At 48.6% G+C, this 18608-nt stretch overlaps 1 protein-coding gene across 3 annotated transcripts in view; it reads left to right on the top strand.

Annotated features, from left to right (window-relative positions):
• LOC128150927 (mitogen-activated protein kinase kinase kinase 3-like) overlaps positions 1-18146 on the top strand; it is an 82011-nt gene extending 63865 nt beyond the window's left edge. For 2 of the 3 annotated variants that reach the window (XM_052807721.1, XM_052807732.1), the window contains exons 8-17: positions 434-567; positions 3352-3425; positions 5450-5517; positions 7476-7568; positions 8585-8779; positions 9629-9777; positions 10380-10511; positions 13189-13318; positions 13929-14106; positions 15381-18146. In XM_052807721.1, coding sequence (XP_052663681.1) covers positions 434-567; positions 3352-3425; positions 5450-5517; positions 7476-7568; positions 8585-8779; positions 9629-9777; positions 10380-10511; positions 13189-13318; positions 13929-14106; positions 15381-15609 — 1382 coding nt within the window. In that variant the 3' untranslated portion in view covers positions 15610-18146. The remainder of the gene's footprint in view (positions 1-433; positions 568-3351; positions 3426-5449; positions 5518-7475; positions 7569-8584; positions 8780-9628; positions 9778-10379; positions 10512-13188; positions 13319-13928; positions 14107-15380) is intronic. The other variant, XM_052807739.1, reaches the window with a different exon arrangement.
• The last annotated feature ends 462 nt before the right edge of the window (positions 18147-18608 follow it).

Raw genomic sequence — 18608 nt, forward strand, 5'->3', positions numbered from 1 at the left:
CTCCCCAGATTGCTGAACAAGGCAGTGATGTGATCCAGGGAGGAAATGCCTGGAGGTCAGAGAGGGGAGGTGGGTTTGGAGTTTGTGTTTTGCTTTGAGATTGACTGATTGTATCACAACAAAACTCTGGAGCCCTTTTCTTTCTGGCATCGACAGAGCACCTGGATACAGTGCACAGCTCTTAGGATCCAGGGTAGGTTGAAGGCCAAGACTGCTAGATGTTGCGTGGCCCCACAGTAACAAACTGTCCCTGTTGTAAAAGCTTTTTAGGATGCCCATGAACAGTATCGCATCTCTAGCTCCTCCGTTTCCTTCCACACAAGTTCAAACCCAGCAGCATCTCCAGGAGGTCTGTGATCACTGGAACACTGTCTCTGGAAGGACTTGGATGTGGCAAGTCCTCTCCTTGACCTGTGCCTTTCCCATGTCCTAGGCTCTCTGCACACTGGCCGGAGTTCTCCGCCCCCAGGGAGTGTTCCTGAAGAGCAGCAGCAGATCGCTCGCCAAGGATCCTATACCAGCATCAACAGCGAGGGCGAGTTCATCCCCGAGACCATGGATCAGAATGTAAGTGGGCCAGGGCGTGTGGGTTAAACCAGGACAGTGTTAGGCATGAGGGAGGCTGCACTGTGAGTGCTGTTCCCACCATTAAATTCCCAGCGGGCCCTGTGCATGGGGCTCAGGCCAGCTTTTTCCAGGAATGGGTGCCCCCGGGCTTGACATGCTCAAGAAACAGCAGGCCCGATTTCCAAGAACCCTAAAAGCCAGCTGCAGTAGTGATAGCAACACGCTCAGGCACCCTCAGGTAGCTCTGGATTAGCATAGATCTGGGACACACATGCACGCCAGCTGTCGGGCCCTCATGGCCGCAGCCTTCCCGGATCCCGGGGACCACGAGGGAGTGTGCCAAGCAACCGATTGCCTGCGATTGCAACAGCCTGGGGATGTCAGCAGCTCTTGCTTCTTCCCATGTGCTGTTTCTGCCTGAGCTCCAGTTACAGTTCTTGGCCCTGCCCACAGCCTCTCTCTGTGGTTTTGTCTCTCTGTCCCTCCCCCATATATTTTTTTTTTTCCTTTCTTAATAAGGAGTTTGGATATTCCAGTCCCTCAGTAATAAAAGAGCAGCTAGTTCTTCAGCACTGTGATGAGCAGTACTTCTTCCTCCAGTCAATCTGGTACCCATGATGGGGGAAACTCTGCAGTGTCAAGGGACCAGAGGGGGAGCAGCTTACATCTCCCTCTCCGTTTGCATCTCTGTTCAAGCTATAGCTCCAAAGAGCTTAGTATAGGTCCTGAGAAGTCAGCTGGGTTGTCTGGGCACAAAATTCATTCTTGCAAAGCTCCTGGAAGGGCAGGACTAGGCCCACAATTTGCAGGAGGGCTGGCCATGCAGGAGGGACACGGAGGGACATCTGGAAGGCACTAAGCTCACTCCAGGAGGCTGCTATGATGGCCCCAAGGATTTTGCCTGGGGAGACGTTCATGTCCTACACTCAAGTAGCACCCACTGGTTTCCCTTTTGTGTGCAGGCTGTGCCAGTGTTTCCATGGCAAAGTTGTGTTTTCAACAGTTTATTATACAGCCATTAATAAAATAAGAAGTCACTCCGGGTGAGTCTTGGCAGCATCAGAGTGCAGATGTATTTTGTGCTCCTTGCAGCCAAAAGTTGGCTTTCTATTGTTTTCACATGCCTTCCAAACATGTTTGGTAGGATTAAGACAAAGTGTGTCTGTGTGCAGGGGGAGGGTCCCCATGAACCCTCCTGGGCGTAAATCAGCACAGCTCCACTGGCTGTTAATGGAGCTCCATTAGCGTTAGCTGAGCCCTGAGCCTGCTCCTGATGAAGGTTCCCAGATGCTCTCCTTGCTTTTCCCTAGCATCACTCTGTGGGTGGCCTGCTGCCCTTCTCTGGCAAATTAAATGCAGGAAAAAGGGGATTTGGGGATGGTTTGGGTTTTTTTTGTTTTTTTGTTTTTTTATCTCTTCTCAGTAAGCAGCCATACTTTTTCCCCATATGGGCTTTGCCCTCAGAATATTCTTGTGCCTGGTGGAAAACCACTTACAAGCTGGTGCTTGCTGCCTTTTGGGGGATGCCCCTGTGCAAGCCTGTGATGTAACTGCGGTCTTTGCCTTGACACCAGCTTGGCAGATGAACAGAGGTTGAGTATGGAGCCTGCTCAGATTCCCATTTTTATGCTTTTGAGAAATGAGTCTGTTTCAGCATTATTTTAACTGCTGGGGGAGACCTGGCATGGCTGACAGAGGTGGGGAGTGGGGTCTAGCAGGGGTCTTGCTCCTCTTTGGCTAGTGCATTTTGAAGGATAAGGCTTTGGGGTAAAAACTGGGAAGCAGAGAAAAATCGCACTTTCCAATTGGGACTGTCCTGCCAAAACAATGCGAGCTGTTATGACAACCGGTTGAGGAGGTTGAACGCAGGAACAGCGCATGGAAAGGGAGGCTGTTGCTGTACAGGAGGAAGGAGCAGCGATGTGGGTCCAGGAGCCAGCAAAGGGTGACTCCACGTGGTGTTTAACCCTCGTTGCTCAGCTTTCCTGCGAGCGAGCTAGGCTTGGGGCTGGCTTTGGAGCAGGGGTTAGCGAGTGTCCACAGTGGGTCTGCAGCCAGGAGGAAACATTGTACTGACCGCAGCATAGCGTGGCCCTGAGCAAGCACTGCTCTGCATAGAAGTGCACATAGCCCCTAGGTTTGCTACTCAATACAAAACCTCTATTGTTACTAACCAGCTATAAATAACCCCGTCCAGTACAATGTCTCATCCAGGAAGCAACACAACTTCAGCTTTTGACTCACTGAGCTAGTGAGAGCCAAGCCAGTTCCTCCAGCCAAAAGCCCTGATGATGCTTCGCTTATCACCGGAGAGGAAGGCTGGTCTTGTGTGCCAGGACACCTTGGGGAAGTCAGGAATCCAGGGCTGTGATCCTGGCTGTGGCGCACAATAGCTGCTTGGCCTTGGGCACATCATTTGTGCCCTGATATTTTTTTTAATTACTTTTTTTTTTTTTTTCTTTTAACCAAATACTTGATCACTTTGAATCTCATTGACTTCTCAGCATGGTTTCAACATCAGGGTGCTAATTATCTTTGCCTCGGCTTCCCTACTAGCAGATATCAGTTGGAAAGAACAATAATCCAAAGAGGGCATCATAAATGGATTTCCATGGGGAAGAAAACTTGTTAGATTGGATCTCATCTCTACTGGAGCTGGCATCAGCTCGTGTAAATCAGCCATCTTCAGTGGAGCCTTGTTGACCCTGCAGAGGTCTGCTAGTACTGGAGCTTGAAGAGCTATGGTGTATGGTTTCATTGTTTTCCCTTTTCTTTAACTGTCAGATGCTTGAAGCTTTTATCAGCCCTGATGAGTCACTGTCTGGGAGCTGCCAGTCACTGGACAGATCTGTGGACAGGTGAGTCGTGCACATCACCAAGTTCAGAAGCTGAAATGCAGCCTCTGCTCCGTAGTGGGAGAGGAGTGGGATTAGTGGCATCCCCTGAGGTTCCTGTTGGGATGAGGATGCACCTGAGAAAAACAAATTTCTCCTGAACGCTAAAAACCAGATCCTAGCACAGACATCTGTGCAATGGTATGATTTGAATTGCAGTAATCTGAGCTGGACAAAGTAGCTGGGGATCTGCGGACAGCCTGGCTTTGTGTGCCCCAGTTTTCTGCTTCGATCAGATCCCTTTCCTACCCCCCTGGCTTTCTGCAGTCACCAGGTCAATACTCTGTTAGCCTCTACGTGCCGCCTCCTCCCCAGGCATGCTGTCTGCTCTCCATTGACCACTTGTAAATTCGGCAGCCCCTGTACACTGCCAGCAGCCACAGGCGTGTCAGTCAAGGTGCTGAGGACACCAGACGAGCAACAACTAAGTTTAGCTTCTCAGCAGGAAGCAACTAGGACACGTTGTACTAACACAGGCTGCAATTCAATAGTTGGTGCGGCTGGTTGGTCCAAGCTCACACGTGCACAGCAACTGTATGTCTGCTGCTGTGCACAGTAGGCTGTGTATAAGACACAGTGTCCTTTTGGGAAGCAGTGTATCTTTTTTTCTATCTGCATCAAAGATTTTCTTTTTTTTTCCCCCCCGTTGTGTTTGCCATACAGCATCGAGGCTGTGTTCCAGCAGGTCTGCGTTGCGTTGATTTGATTGTGTAGTGTGCTTTGGGTTTGCAGCTCTGTGTGCTTTGGATCTGTCTCAGCATCGAGGTCCGTTTCCTTTTTGTGGCTTTTAATAATTTCCTGTGATGTATTTGCTCATTGTTGCTGCTGTATCGAAGCTGGATTCTTTGTGCTCCCAGCCTCTATGCCCCAGCTTTGCTTTTGCATAGACTTTGCTAGGAAGAACAGAAGGAGCATGGCCTGGTTGTAACACTTGATTGTGAACTGAGAGAAGAGTGTTAGGCATGGTTGCGAGAGGGTAGCGTGGATTGATTTCACATACAAAGAAGCAGGCAGCTGTTGTCAGTCATGGGGTTTGGAGCTGGAAAAGGCACGAGGAGGGCTGTGTTCTTCAAAGGCAGAAAGAGGAGTAAGTATGACTATTCCTGCAAAGATGTAGCTGAGCCCTTGCAGCCAATTGCTTGAGACAGCATTAGCCTCAAGAGGGCACAGCTAGTCACCAGGCATTGTGACAAGTCTGATGCTAAGAAATAACACAACAAATTCCTCTTTGCTGTAGCAAACCTGCTGTGATCAGCTTTGACATGAGTAGATTTCAGAGCACTTTACAAAGCAGATTTCTACTACTGTGCCCATTTTGTTAAAAGGGAGAGTGGAAAAGCAACCTGTGCAGATCACCCTGTTGGCCTTTACAGAGGCTGGGGTGAAATTAGGATTGCTGAGATCCCCTTGCAGTGCTTTATCATCCTCTCAATGTAGTTTAAAGACCTTGAGCCTTGAAGCACCAGTCCTGCATTCTCCCTCCTGGTCTTCTGCGAAGGTGCGTGTGCCCAGTTGTGGTACAGACCTTCCTGAGTGAGGAAGGTGGGGGATGATGTTGCAGAGAAGGGGAGACCCGCATGAAGGTCTCCAGCGTGTACATCTGCAGCAACTAAGCAATGTTCATAGAAAGCAGAGTTGCACAGTTGAAAGCTTGACCTTGAGGGAAGAGACATCTGCAGCCCTCCTTTTGTGCCATCTTGTGCATAGGTGCTATGGTCTTTGGCTGCTTCTTTTCAGCCTGGTGACTGTGTTTTTTGCAGCATCCCTTTTGTTTGCCACAGGAACAAGCTGTGATCCAGCAAAAAACCAATCTTCATTCTTGTGCAGGTTGAGGATGGGAGCTCAGTTGGGTAGACTGGGCTGATCAGTGATCAGTGCATCTTGTGGTGTAGCCTGTCCTTTCTGCTTATAATCACTTCCTAATTCATTCCATAGCCTTTCTGATATAATAAAGTGTATCTTTTTTTTTTTTTTTCATCTCTTTGCAGCCCTCCCTTTACCCAAACCCCTGTTCCTGGAAGGAAGACCCATCCCAAAGACAGTCTTGATTGCATGGGTAAGCACTCTTGGAGGTTTGTAGTTGCTTAAAAGTATGAAAAGCATGTAGTAAAGAGACTGGATAAAGGCTATTAGAGGGATGGTACTGCATGAAGAGTAATTAAAAACAATCAGTCAAGCAAACCAGCTCCATTTCTTAGTTTACACTTCAAAAATGACCCTGCAATGATCAAACATGAATGTTTCCTAAAATCAAAAGACCCAGAGCATGAAACACAGGCAGGGCTGATCTTATCATCATTAACCCTTCTTGGCTCTGTAGTAATAGTGGTAGCACTGAAGAACCTTTGGGCCTGGTTTGGGAATCAATTTACAGCAACAACAGTCCAAACTGGGTAGCAAGAGCCCTGAAGTAAATGGATGCAAGCAAGTAAAGCTGTTTGAAAGATCAGAGTTGAGTTCTGTGTTGGAAGAAGTTGCTGAGGGGGCCTTGCACTTGTATTTGGAGACAACTGCGAGGTTCTGCCAAGCTGAAAACAGCTTTGTGGGATCACCTTTTGTCTCTGTTAGTACCCATGAGCTGCACTTCCTGAATCCTGACTTCCTACATAGCAAAACCCAAGTCCCAAACTCTCTAGGGAGTTATACCTCTTCCACTTGCATTAATAATTATCTGTAATACTGCAAATGCTGTTAGAGAAAGTGTATTGGTAACTTGCAAGGATCTTAGGTTACTGCTTAATCACTTATAAACATCCAGCTGGTTAAATCATGGAAACTCTGTAATATTGTAATGACTTTCACTATTAAAAATGAGCAAATAGGAGTCAGCCTGTGGCATGATAGCTCATTTCTGGCCTGAGGCAGGATTTCTAGATTGAACTGTGGACATGAAGCTGCAGTCACTCCACGTCACTGAAGGTTTTAATACATCCTGAGAGGTAGGGGAGGCATTTTGCTTTGAGACATCACTCTGCATCGTTGCTCACACGTGGCTTGCCGAGAACTTTTTGACCTGTCCTTGTTGGTTTTCTTGCTGACTGTATTTCAGCCATTATGCGCTCCTCTTGCGCGCTGCTGTAATGGGGAAATCATGCTGAAGTGCAGCAGAGGCCAGGAACAGTCTCCAAGGAGCGGCTCCTGGCCCCAGGCTAAGACAAACAAACAATCAGAATGGACTGTGTCATTAGAGTTGGATGGAGGAAAAACAGGAGGTGAAAGTTGGGGGGGGGGGAAGTGACAGATATTTTAATCTCAAATTATTCAGTGCTACCAGCAATGGCTTTCTGTGCAGCATTTTTTTATTAAAAAAATATGTCCTTATCTCATATGTCCATCCATCTCTCCCATAATCTTGTGTCTAATCTAAACTCTGATGGTCTTTAATCCCTTCTGTATATTCTAACTCTATCTTTCTAGCATTTAATCAAAGTAAATATAAAAGTTTGGAGCTCTGGGGTATAAATTGGTCTCTGTCTTGCAGAGGTCAGGAGTTACATCTGAAACGAAAGAGGGGAGAGATTGTCTGGTGTTAGCCAAGTGCTGGATTTTTGCATTTCCCTGGAAATAGCTGATGTGAGAGGAGAGGTTTTGGAGTAAATGGATCTGGGCCTGACCCTGCCTGGCAGTTCTGTTTCCACGCTAATTTTTGCATTTTCCATGTGCAAATAAGAAGTTTAGTGCTCTGTCTTGGAAACCAGGTGTAGTCTACGTTAATCCCCTGCCTTGTATTTGAACAGTGTAGGCCAGGGTCCATAAAGTAAGCAGTTAAACCTCTTTGATTTAGGGGCACCAAGACTAGTGAGTCTAGCCTTTATTTTTGACTAAGGAGTATGTCACTGTGGACAGATTTCGGAGTGAGCCTTGGGAAATATATGGTCATGTAAATGAACAGCTTGTCACTTTGTTCTTGCCTGTAATTCAGCATGAAGACCTGAATGCTTTCCCATAAGAAATGCTCTGGGCATTTGATACTGAGCTGATCTCAGAAACACGTGTCTTCTTCCCTCCTGTCAGATTTTGACATCCCGTTCTGCGAGAGGTTTGGTAAAGGTGGGACCTTCCCGAGGCAGTACCACCTCTCCCAAAGTCGCAAGGACTACAGTGATGGTAAGAAAATGATGGAGGGTAAGGGGGGAGGGAGGTGCTCAGTCCAAGATCTCAATGGCTTTTGACAATGCCTAGGACTGGAGAGACTTGGGAAGGAGAGGTTTCTAATAAAGGGAGAACCACCAAGTAATTTGTGATTCACTTGTGTATTCTGAAGAGCATCCTCTGTGAGACCTTGTGGGTCTGGGGTTGGGAAGTGCTGAGCATCTACAGCATGTATGAAAGTCAGTGCTCAGCATCTCCTCTGCTTACACCTGTTTTAACTTCACCACATGGATGACTGGCATTTCTCATCCCTGGCAATATCAACCTTTCTGTTCCCCTAAATTGCTTGCTTTTGAGGATGCTTGTTGGTGACCTTTACAGCAGGTTTCTCACAGAGCTGTAGGAAATTCCCTAGCAATTTCAGGGTAGCAGTATCTGTTCACATCTCTGTTTTAAGCTGGTGAGCTCTGAGCTTCGGGGACCCCTCCATCACCTTCTTGCTCCTCCTTCTTTCATTGTATGAGACTGCAAGTGGTGGGAGGCAAAACTGAATAAGAATCAAATTCCCTTGGAAAAAAAATGCTGAGGACATGCAGACAGCATATTGAGCCTTCCAGACTGAACTTCATCTCTCACTGACACCACCCTTGTGAAAGCAGTTATCATGAGATCTGGCACTGCTTGTGTGGTCATTTGTATTGTGGACTTAGGGGATGGCAGGGATAATTTGCAGAGTAAATCCCTGCCTGGTCAGAGTTTATTTGTGATTAACAACCAACAAAACCCCTAATGTAATTAAACTGTTGCGTACCCACTGGAAACATCTGCATTAGATGTAATGCCTGCTGTTAACAACTCTTAAATTGAATTAAAAATGTTCCCAGGGCTTTGCTTTAGTTTCATTAAACTTATTTTGTTTAATTTGAAGAGGTGCATCACTGGATCTGGGAAGCAATGTAAGAAGGCGGTGATAGGTAGATCGAAGCTGGTGTGTGCATTCTTGCTATAACTCTTCCCCTTTTCTCCTGCAGGCCGGAGGACTTTCCCCAGGAGTTACTTCCCACAGGAGAACCTGTTTCAGCTTGTCCCTTCTAGCCGAACTAAGAGCTTTAATGGGGACAGCAAGCTCAGCACCTTGCAGTATGACGAGTACAGGCCCAAATGGTGGAACAATTGTGAAAAAGGTCTGCAGGTCTTCAGCACCTCCCCTACAAAAGCTAGGAACTGTAAGTGAATCAAAACCACTAGTGTCTGAGGTCTCAGTACATCCAGGTCTTGACAGAAAATTGTGTTACCATGACCTGCTGAGTTACTGGGTGTCAGCTAAGCTAGCCATGTGTGAATGCACTTTGATTCCACCCCCAACATGAGGCTCACTGTGCTTACTTATGTCTCAGTAAGGAAGATTTAATACAACACACTGTATCTTGCCTTGAGCTGAGATCGTGTGTAGGGTCAGCTGGTGTTCATCAGTTGCTGAGTGTATTGGACTGTCGGTGTGCTCGTGCAGCAGAAGCTTCCAGGAGACTTGGGATGTGGGAGCGAATGCGTACAGAGGCTCCGTTCCTTGGCTTACATTGCAACACCCAAAGGTGGTGTTGCAGGCTGCTCTGGTATTGCAAGACTGCCCATGCTATAGAATTTGGTGCATTCTGGGCCTGTTTGGTAATGGATAACAACCTAGGAATGACCAGTGAGATAAAACTCTTTACTGGTCCCTGCCTGGGTTGCTGCTCTGCCATGCTGTATCCTAACCACTCCTATAGCAGAGGAGAGAAAGTCTGACATTGGCTAAGAAAGCAGTTTTTGGAGGAAGGACTCTTAAAGAAATGTGACTTTTCTGGGACTTGTTTCTGCTTTATACTAATGCAGACTGGGAGACATCCCACACACACACCAGTAGCACTAGTGCAGTTAAAACTGGTTTGTTATGGTGCCCGTGGGGAGAGAGTGGCTCACTGCCTGCCCTTGTGAGCTCATTATGAGCCTGATCAGCATTCTGTAGGCTCAGATGGACCCTGATGCTGAAGTCTTCCTGCTGTGCTCTTCTCTCAACCCTCTCCTCTCTTGTGTAGCCCTGCAGGCACCTGTGAACTGGAGGCTGGGGAAGCTGCTTGGAAGAGGAGCTTTTGGGGAAGTGTATCTCTGCTACGATGCTGACACTGGCCGGGAGCTGTCAGTGAAGCAGGTGCCTTTCGACCCTGACAGTCAAGAGACAAGTAAAGTGAGTACGAGGGCAGGACTGCGTTCTGCAGCACGTTGGGGAATTGTGGGCTGGAGGCTGAGGGTAGAGGTGGCAGAGGGGTCCGTGTCCCTGATGGAAGACAGTGTCTGGAGACAGTATGTGTTGTTTTCCCTCTTCGGAGCGGTCCTGAATGGCTTGTGGCACCAGTCAGCATGCTCTGGTGGCTTCTCTATCTCCTAGTTCCTTGGTCATGTTGTCCCGCTCTGTCTCAAGTATCATCTCTTGCAGGTCTGTCTGTTCTTCCTTAGTTTTGGCCTTGCTCCCTTCACCTTCTTCCCACTCTGGGTGCTGCATTAGCTTTGCTGGTGTCTTCATTCACATCTTTCCAGAAAAACTTCTTGAGCACAAGTAATAATAAGTAAACCTGTCTCAAAGCCAAGCCCTTGTGTATATCCTATCTGTCTTTCTCCTTACCTTTTTCTTAGGGCAGTGCTGCTCGTTTCTCAGCCTTATGTGGATGGTGTCCTAGTGGGCAGATTCACAGGTGCTATGGAAAGATTGCTCAGCATCGAGCAATATTTGGATAATATTCCCAAAGTAACCATTCCCTTTTGTCATGAAGCATGTCTGTTCTGTTGCAGGAGGTGAATGCCTTAGAATGTGAGATTCAGCTGTTGAAGACTCTCCGTCATGACAGGATAGTGCAGTACTACGGGTGCTTGCGGGATCCTGAGGAGAAGAAACTGTCTATCTTTGTTGAATACATGCCAGGGGTAAGTGCGGTTCCTGCTAAAGATTGTCCTGAGTGACAGAGAACAGATTTAGACTGCCCTGGAGTTTGGTGAAATTTGGATCTGGAGTTAAACTGTTCAGCTGAGCTGCTCTATGAGCCAAACCAAAACAGTGGATGCATCCCTAAGGTTTGGGAAAGCTTAGGTTATGAGTCAGATGTCATGGTGAAGCCCCTGAACATGCACAGGGTAAAATCAAAAGCCTTGAAGGCAGGTTTAGGTTTGAATCTTGGAGCAGGGTGTGTTCACAGTCTGGAATCTGAACTTGGTGAATGTGGGACGTGATCCAGATCTGGCTCCAAACACTGTGGCCTGAGCCCATCCTTAAGTATTTATTGCAAATCCCTGCAGGAAAAGCTAATAGTACAACTGTCCACCCACAGCTGTCACCAATTATTTATGGCTTTCAGCACGTGTGTATTAAAAACAACGTTACTTACTTGTAAGTCTTCTCTTGTTCAGGACAGAACTTTTTCTTGGTAGCATTATCCTCTTGTGCAGGAGTGGCTTCAGTTTGTGACTTTGCTGATGTAGGATGAGATAGCCCTGGGGAAAAAGAAGATCAGAAAGCTTTGAGAGAGTCTAAGAAGGGGCTGGAGAATGTATGCAGATTAGCTGAACGTCTTTGTTTGCGAGCATGTGAATTACATCAGCTATCTAGACAAAGTCATTGGTTGGTATAAACTAGCGTAACTCTATTTACATTGCCAGAGGATCTGTTCTCCTAAATCCTGCCTGTCCAGTTGGATTCATTCCCCAGAGTGTGGGAGAATAAACCCTTGTTCATAGAAAATTTGTAAGGTCAGAAGGGACTATTAAGTCATCTGGTCGCAAATAATTTTGGTCATTAGTAAACGTGCTAGAAGCTCTCCTAATGCATCTTGCACATGAGTAATCAGGTGGACTTCCATGCATTTGAGTCCCTTCCAAGTCCTGTCCTCCCTCTCTCCCTGTAGGCAGGCATCTCACTTTCAGGCCTTACCAGGAGGCATGGACCCAGAGGAGTAAACTCCAGGAGTTTCAGCAGTCTCCTTGCTGCTTATTCTGCAGCGTGCCGATGTTTGTTAGCAGTCAGGAAACCAACATTTGATACTGGGGCAGTGTCCAGCAGGGCTGGAAGTTGAATATTTGTTTTTTTTAATGATAAACCAGAGCTCTGACCAAATACAGATTGACTTCCGTGCTGCAACAACGGCTCATTTCACAAAAGCAGCTCAGGGCTTTTGTTTCCAAGGCCAGTGGAAGTGAATGAGTTCCCAAACCTTGCAGGACAGCAGCTCTGCAATGCTGGGTCTGGCCAAGCTTCTGATTTAACACAGCCAACTTGGCAAAATCTTCATAGGGTCAAGCTTGGGTGCACCATTAGCCTGGCATTCTTATGATTGCCCCCATTAAAAGGCTGACTCTGTCTCTTCTGTGCTGCCCTGCCCATAAACTATATTTTTGAATTTATGCTTGGAAAACAGAATGGTTTATTTGACCACAGGCCTTGAAGACCCTGTTTCCCCTTCTTGTTTGGTGTCCCCCCCATCAGGGTGAGGGAGGCCAGGTTAGGAAAGGTTGTTTGGTTGTGGGTGAGGAAACATACCCTGCATACAAGTTCTGTGAGGGGGTAATTTCAGAGCATCTCAGGCTACTTCAGCAGCAGTGTGAAAGGAAATGGAGGGGCCCATCCATAGGATCACCACCAGCCTCAAAAGAAGGCCAAAGCAGTAGCTGGGCAGAGCAACAGCAGAGGTGGGTGGATGTGGAAATCTGACACAGTTTGAGTGACTGACTTGGAGCAGAACAGCCCGCTGTTTCCAGAACAGAAGGACTATGGCAATCTTGGATCAACCCCAGAGCTGCAGGACAGGCAGAAACAGGATGAGTTTCCCCTCCTGCTTTCCAGCTAATCTGAATACTGGAGGTAAAGCTGGGTGCGACCTCTCTGAACCCCAAATCTGCCTTTGGTTCATCCGTGCTAAAACCCAGCTCTTGGCGAAGTGAGGGACGTCCATTTCCAAGTGGACAGAAAATATAGCTAAAACCAAGGGGGTCAACCTCTTGCAGATGATAGATGTCTGCACCCCTGCTTCCTTTCCTCTTTGATCAATAAAATCAAACCAGTAGGAGCCTGCATGCCTGGGTCAGAAATTCAGGTACTTGCAAATTGTCTACACTGAGTCGTCTTGTTGAAGCAGTCCCATGTGGGGCTGAACATGTCCCTCAAGAGTCTGTCTGCCTCATGGCAGTGGGTGCTCCTTGCTGTGAGAAGTTGTGGGAGGAAGCTTCAGTGAAGACTGACTCATCAGCTTGGCCCTGAAGAACTAGTCGAGTTGATCCTCTCACTTGAGTTGTAACTCCTCATCAGTTTAGTCCTTCTCCATGAGCTATTGGTGACGTCCAGCCACTAGAGGGGGAAAAAGATCTGTAATGTTGGCAGAAGGTAGCACTGATACGCACCAGAGACCATACCTTTTTCTCCATGGGGATCTGGGACACTGAGGACAAGTCTTTGCTCCATTCAGCACTTAGTGGATTTTTATCTTGCTGTTTCTACAGCAGAGTGGGGGTTTTTGAGCTGGAAGGTAGAGTGGTCAGGAAAGTTTAAAAAGTCACTGTGACATGATGGTTCTGCTGGTCCTTACGGTTGGTGCGTGTTGTTTCTTTGCAACAGGGCTCAATAAAGGACCAGCTAAAAGCTTACGGTGCTCTGACCGAGAACGTCACACGGAAGTACACCAGGCAGATCCTGCAGGGAGTCTTCTACTTACACAGCAATATGATTGTCCACAGGGACATTAAAGGTGAATAGATAATACAGAGAAGCTTCTTGCTTGCTTGCATTTGTTCAACCCAACCTCCTCCCGTCCCAATATAAATTCTTGTGCAAAACATAGTGCTGGGATCTGGTATTTAAAGTATTTTTGTCCCTGGCCTTCACCAGCTTGAACCATGAGAATCTTGAACAAGCAGCTGGAACCAAAATCTTGTGCTGTTTTTCTGCTTGGGAAGCCCAGATTAAGTATTCTTGAACGGGATTATTGTTAACTGCCCTTACACATCTAAAAACCTGGTGTAACATACCCAAGAACTGAGGGACCCTGGCATTCAGAGAGATCTGAGGCTCTGTTCTGCTGTCTGGGTGGGGAGGATGATCTGTCATCTCCCATTCACTGCTCACTTTTGAAAAACCTGCTGAGTGAGGAGATGCCAGTGGGAGTCAACCCTTAGGGAGAGCAGCTGCCTTAGGAGAAAGGGATTTTACATAATGCTGAGTCCAGCCCCCACAAGGCCCTTTGGGCTCCCTCATGTCCGACTCTTTGCCCGTGCCCTTCCTGCTCTCCTTACTGTAGCCGCTTCGATTCAGGTTACTGCTTCATCTCTTGGGGTTTTTGTTTTTGCTTTTCACCCCAGGTGCCAATATTTTGAGAGATTCTGCTGGAAATGTGAAACTTGGAGATTTTGGGGCCAGCAAACGCATCCAGACCATCTGCATGTCTGGGACTGGGATTAAATCTGTCACGGGAACACCGTACTGGATGAGCCCAGAAGTTATCAGTGGAGAGGGCTACGGAAGGAAAGCTGATGTGTGGTAAGGAATACAGTAGAAACTCCACCACTGCCGCTTAAACTGAACAATCCCGTTGGGAAGTTGTAATGGGAGCAACAGCTAGTACTTGGAAGACGGAGCAGTGCAAAGGATGGAAATAGGAGCTAACTGTTAGGATCAACTATGCAGATATCCAGAGGGAGCATGTTGTAGCTGAAGGGCCCAAACCAGGAGCACTCAGAATCACAGCTTGCTTTTGGAAGCTTTTTTCATGTGTGACGGTCATGTGCAGCTCATCCCCGTAGCTGCTTTTCAGTACTGGAAAGCAGGTTGATAAAGTTTGCTAAAAGAGCTGTTGAGTTTTTGTGGCCCTGATTTTAGGTTAGCTAAACTCAGCTCAGAGGCTCAGGGGGATCTTGTGCGGCCTCTCAAAATCTGCTGCTAGATGTTTGTATATGGCTCAGGCATGAAGACAACCAAAATCATTGGCTGCTTGTGAATGTTTTGATTTGGGGAGGATGTCAGCTGGAGCCTGAAAGAGTTGAGATAACACTACTAATCCTCCCAATGAGGAGGAAGCACTGTCTTCGCAGTATGCTTTCTGTTGTGTGCCCAAGCAAGTAGGGTCAACAAAAACTAGTCCCTCCAACAGAGCCCTGCTTGGGGGGTGAACCTAGGGAGTCCTTAGCATGCAGCCATGTACCCTGCACCACTTGCTCTGGCTGATGAGAGGGAAATGTGGTTCAGTTTTTTAGAAGCAACTATGAATGGAGGTGGCAGAGAGGGTCCCTGCTGAGATGAGGACTCCTCAGCAAGCACAGGGAAACCTCTCAGGCTCTTCGCTGTTCATCTGACATGCTCCTTGTCAGATGCATGTCGGAGATGAAATTGGATGTAGGCAAATGTGGTTCAATCTGGCTCAGCTTCCTGGGGAACTACATGCTATTGCTGAAACTGTGGCGTCTAAACTTGTGCCTGAGTTTCCCTTCAGGGACCAATAAGGTCTTTCACACGCTTTCATGAAACTTAATATCTGCCAGTTAGCGTAGCCAGAAAAGCCACCAGCTTTAGGGCGAGGCTTGCAAGTTCACTCTGGCTCGTGGGAGTGGAGAGCCCAGCACCAAGGACCCGTGTGAAGAGTGAGCTTCAGGGGGCCAAACATACCAGAGACGCGCGCCCATCTCTGGTGTGGGTTTGCTCCCTGCACAGTCCGTTCAGGCAGGCGCAATCCTAGAGCCCATTAGGCTTCAAATGCACAGCCGCCACTCCAGTCCCTTACCCGCTGTCTCACCCCTGTGTGCTTGGCGTTGTTGCAGGAGCGTGGCCTGCACCGTGGTGGAGATGTTAACGGAGAAGCCACCGTGGGCAGAGTTTGAAGCCATGGCGGCTATTTTTAAAATCGCCACCCAGCCCACCAACCCCCAGCTCCCTGACGGCGTCTCAAACTCCTGTCGCAACTTCCTCAAGCAGATCTTTGTGGAGGAGAAGCGGAGGCCAACGGCCGAGGACCTGCTGAGACACCCCTTCGTCAACTGCGGGCTCTGAGCCCCTGGCAGCGGGGATGGGGAAACGCCGGCGGGAGGGGGGCGGCCACCAGACCCGCGGCCTTTTGCGCTCTGCGGTTCAGACCTCTGCCCTGGGCTGTCCTGGCAGTGGCCGCCGCAGACCCCGTCTTGCTCGTTGCTGGCTCGGCACCTGCCACATTGTTGGATTTCCCAGCTGTGCTCGGGACTGTTGGCGCAGGGAATTCGGAGCAAGGGATTTCCCGGACTGCGTGGGTGCTGGCCTCGGACCAAGTAACCTCCTTGCCGCCAGCGATACCGGGGTTGTCTCCCCTTGCCGTGTTACTTACCTCTTGGGGAAAGTGCAGCAAATGGGATCTGTCCCCCTCCAGCACAATAGTGACGCTGGCAGCATCCCCGGGACCGGCGGAGGAATAAGATGCTCAGTGGCGATCACCACCTTTCGCAGGGGAACAGACGGGGGCTTCAGCCAAGCCAGAGGAGATGATCCTCAGACCGCAGAGTTGGGGTGACCTGGGTGTCCCCGTTCACAAGGGGACTGAACCCTCCTGGAGGTCGTGGGACCAGCCAGAGTCTCCAGCCGGGCAGCGTTTAATACTGTTCTGTGCCTTAAGCGGTTACAATCAAGGAGTGATGCTCGACTCGGCACAAAACACGGAGTTGGGTGTGATGATGCAGCAGCCGTGTTGACTTTGCCTTTGTGCGTGTGTGTGTGTGTGTGTGTGCACGCGTGTGTGTGCGAGACTTGGAAGAAGGGGGTCTTTTCGGGGTGCAGGAGGTCTCTGTGGGGTACACCCACGGACGGATGCCTGGGACCTCTGCCACGGGCCGTGCAGAAGGATGTTTAAATGCTGTCGATGCCTGCGGTGGGCAGGGCTGAGCACCAGCCAGTTCGTACTGGGAACCGTCAGGGTTCAGGTGGGAACCGGAGGGGATCTTGGTGAGCGCGGCTCGCCATAGAGCCGTAGCCCCGCTAACCTGTGCCCATGCCACTACGCTGGGGATGGAGGAATGGCGACACGTCTTGGAAGCGGAGCTGCAGGAGGATCCCAGTGGGTCTCCGTAAAACCCAAGCGGGAGCCTAAAATTAGGCAGAGAGGACCGGTGCCTGTGGATGGGCTGCCGAGGGCTGGGTGCCTTCTCCTCCACGCCTCGTGGGACCAGCCCTGGGTGCAGGCAAGGGGGACATCACCTCCATGGTGGTGCCCGAGGGAGCAGCGGCAGGACCATGAAGCCTCAGACCGGGAGAGCAGAGCTGCGTCCGTCGAGGGCAGCTGGAAGCAGATTTCTTCCCACAGTATATTTGAAGTTGTAGGACAAAACGAGCCAGTTGAAAGCAGAGTTGGGCTACAGCTTCTTTGACAAGCTCTGCCCTGCTGGAAAACCTGGGCAGGGAGCACGCACAGAGTCCCTGGAAGCTTATTAATTAACCAGATGTTGGTTGTTTTGGACAAATTAATTGCCCCATCCCACCTCCCCCTTCACTGCTGCATTAGCTATTTCCACCTGGCACAGCAAAGGGTTAAATAAGCAGTTCCTGGGAGGTTGCTGTCTTCAGGCCAGTGTGTCAAACACAGGTTTATTTTAATATTGTTTTTAATTGAAAATGAAAAGTGTTGCTTGGACTGAAGAGGAAATTGAGAAATTGGTTGTTCGTGTGACTTCACACATCCTTGAATTCTTCCGCGTGAAAGAGATCAAGACTTTGCGCCGTGGGTGTGGCGGTGGGAGTGTTTCCTTGTCCACACCTCTGAAAAGAGAAGCAAAAATTAAAGTTATTTCAGTTTAAAAAAAACAACAACACTGGTAGCGTTAGGGCAAATTAGAAGAAATAGCTAAAAGGATTCCCTATAAATTTGCCTGCAAAGCTGCAGAGGCCAGTTATTACCCAGGCTGGGCTCCAGTGAAGCTGGGGGGCTGCGGCGGGATAGCACCAGGGGTTTGTGCCAGTCGACCACAGCGGTGATGGGCAGCCCTCCTCGGGGAGGGGGGTTAAAGTCGTCTCCTTTGTCCGAGGGGGGAATGAAGAATTTTATTCTGTGAATAGGACCAAATCCATCAATCTGTTCAGTAATATGGGATGGATGGAAAAAAATACAAGAAAAAAAAATGATCGGTATTGGCTGGGAAGGGTTTTGTCAGAAGAGGGTAACAAAGTGTGTTTTCACCAAAGCTAAAAAAAAACAAAACCCAAACCCATTTTTAAGCTGTTTTCTCCTATTTCATTGAATCTGTTTGGTTTTGATTTTCTCAGCCCTTCAGTGATGGGTGGGTGTTTTCCTTCTTTCCAAAGCCTTGAGAGCAAAACGGGGTTCCCGGCCACTCCAGGCCTGGGCTGCCCCGAAACGCTCCCAGGGCCCTCAAACCACCCAAATCCTCCCGTGGATGGATGCGGCTCGTGTGTGCGTGTGTGTGTGTGTGCGCACACGTGTGTGCATGTGTGTGTGCGACTCACTCCTCAGGTGCCTTTGCCTTTTTATTTTTTAAAACCCTCGCAGTGTTCTGATGTACAGAATGAAACTAGGAAAAGAGAATGTAATATTATGCCATGTAAAGTTGGTTTTTGGTTGTTTTGTTTTGTTTTGTTTTTTAATTTTATTTTATTTTGCCTGTAGCAGGCCCGGTGGCTTTCCCTGTGCGCCGCATCGTCACGTATCCATCGAGAAATGATTTTCTCTGGTGGGAGAGGCTGGAGGGGGACATCGCCTGTCCCCTGCACACCAGTATAGTCCTTTCCTAGTGGGGCTGCCTGGTGTGACTGTGACCATCCCGGGTGGCAGTGGGGCTGGGGGGGGGATGTGACAAGGCAGGGGTGGAGCTGATGGTTGGTGGGGTTTGCTCGAAATAATGAATCTGTGCAGTTCTCGGACCCTGCGGCTCTGCGTGTCCCTTTGTCCTGGCGTCCCGCTTTGTTCAAATGCTCCAAATGCACAGGTTTTTATATTCCTTTTAAATTTATTTAATTTTAATTTTTTTCATTAATTTATTTCTATTTTAAAATATTTCCTTTGTTTTTCTTCT

Source organism: Harpia harpyja, chromosome 1, assembly GCF_026419915.1.
Source record: "Harpia harpyja isolate bHarHar1 chromosome 1, bHarHar1 primary haplotype, whole genome shotgun sequence".
Taxonomy (NCBI): Eukaryota; Metazoa; Chordata; class Aves; order Accipitriformes; family Accipitridae; genus Harpia; species Harpia harpyja.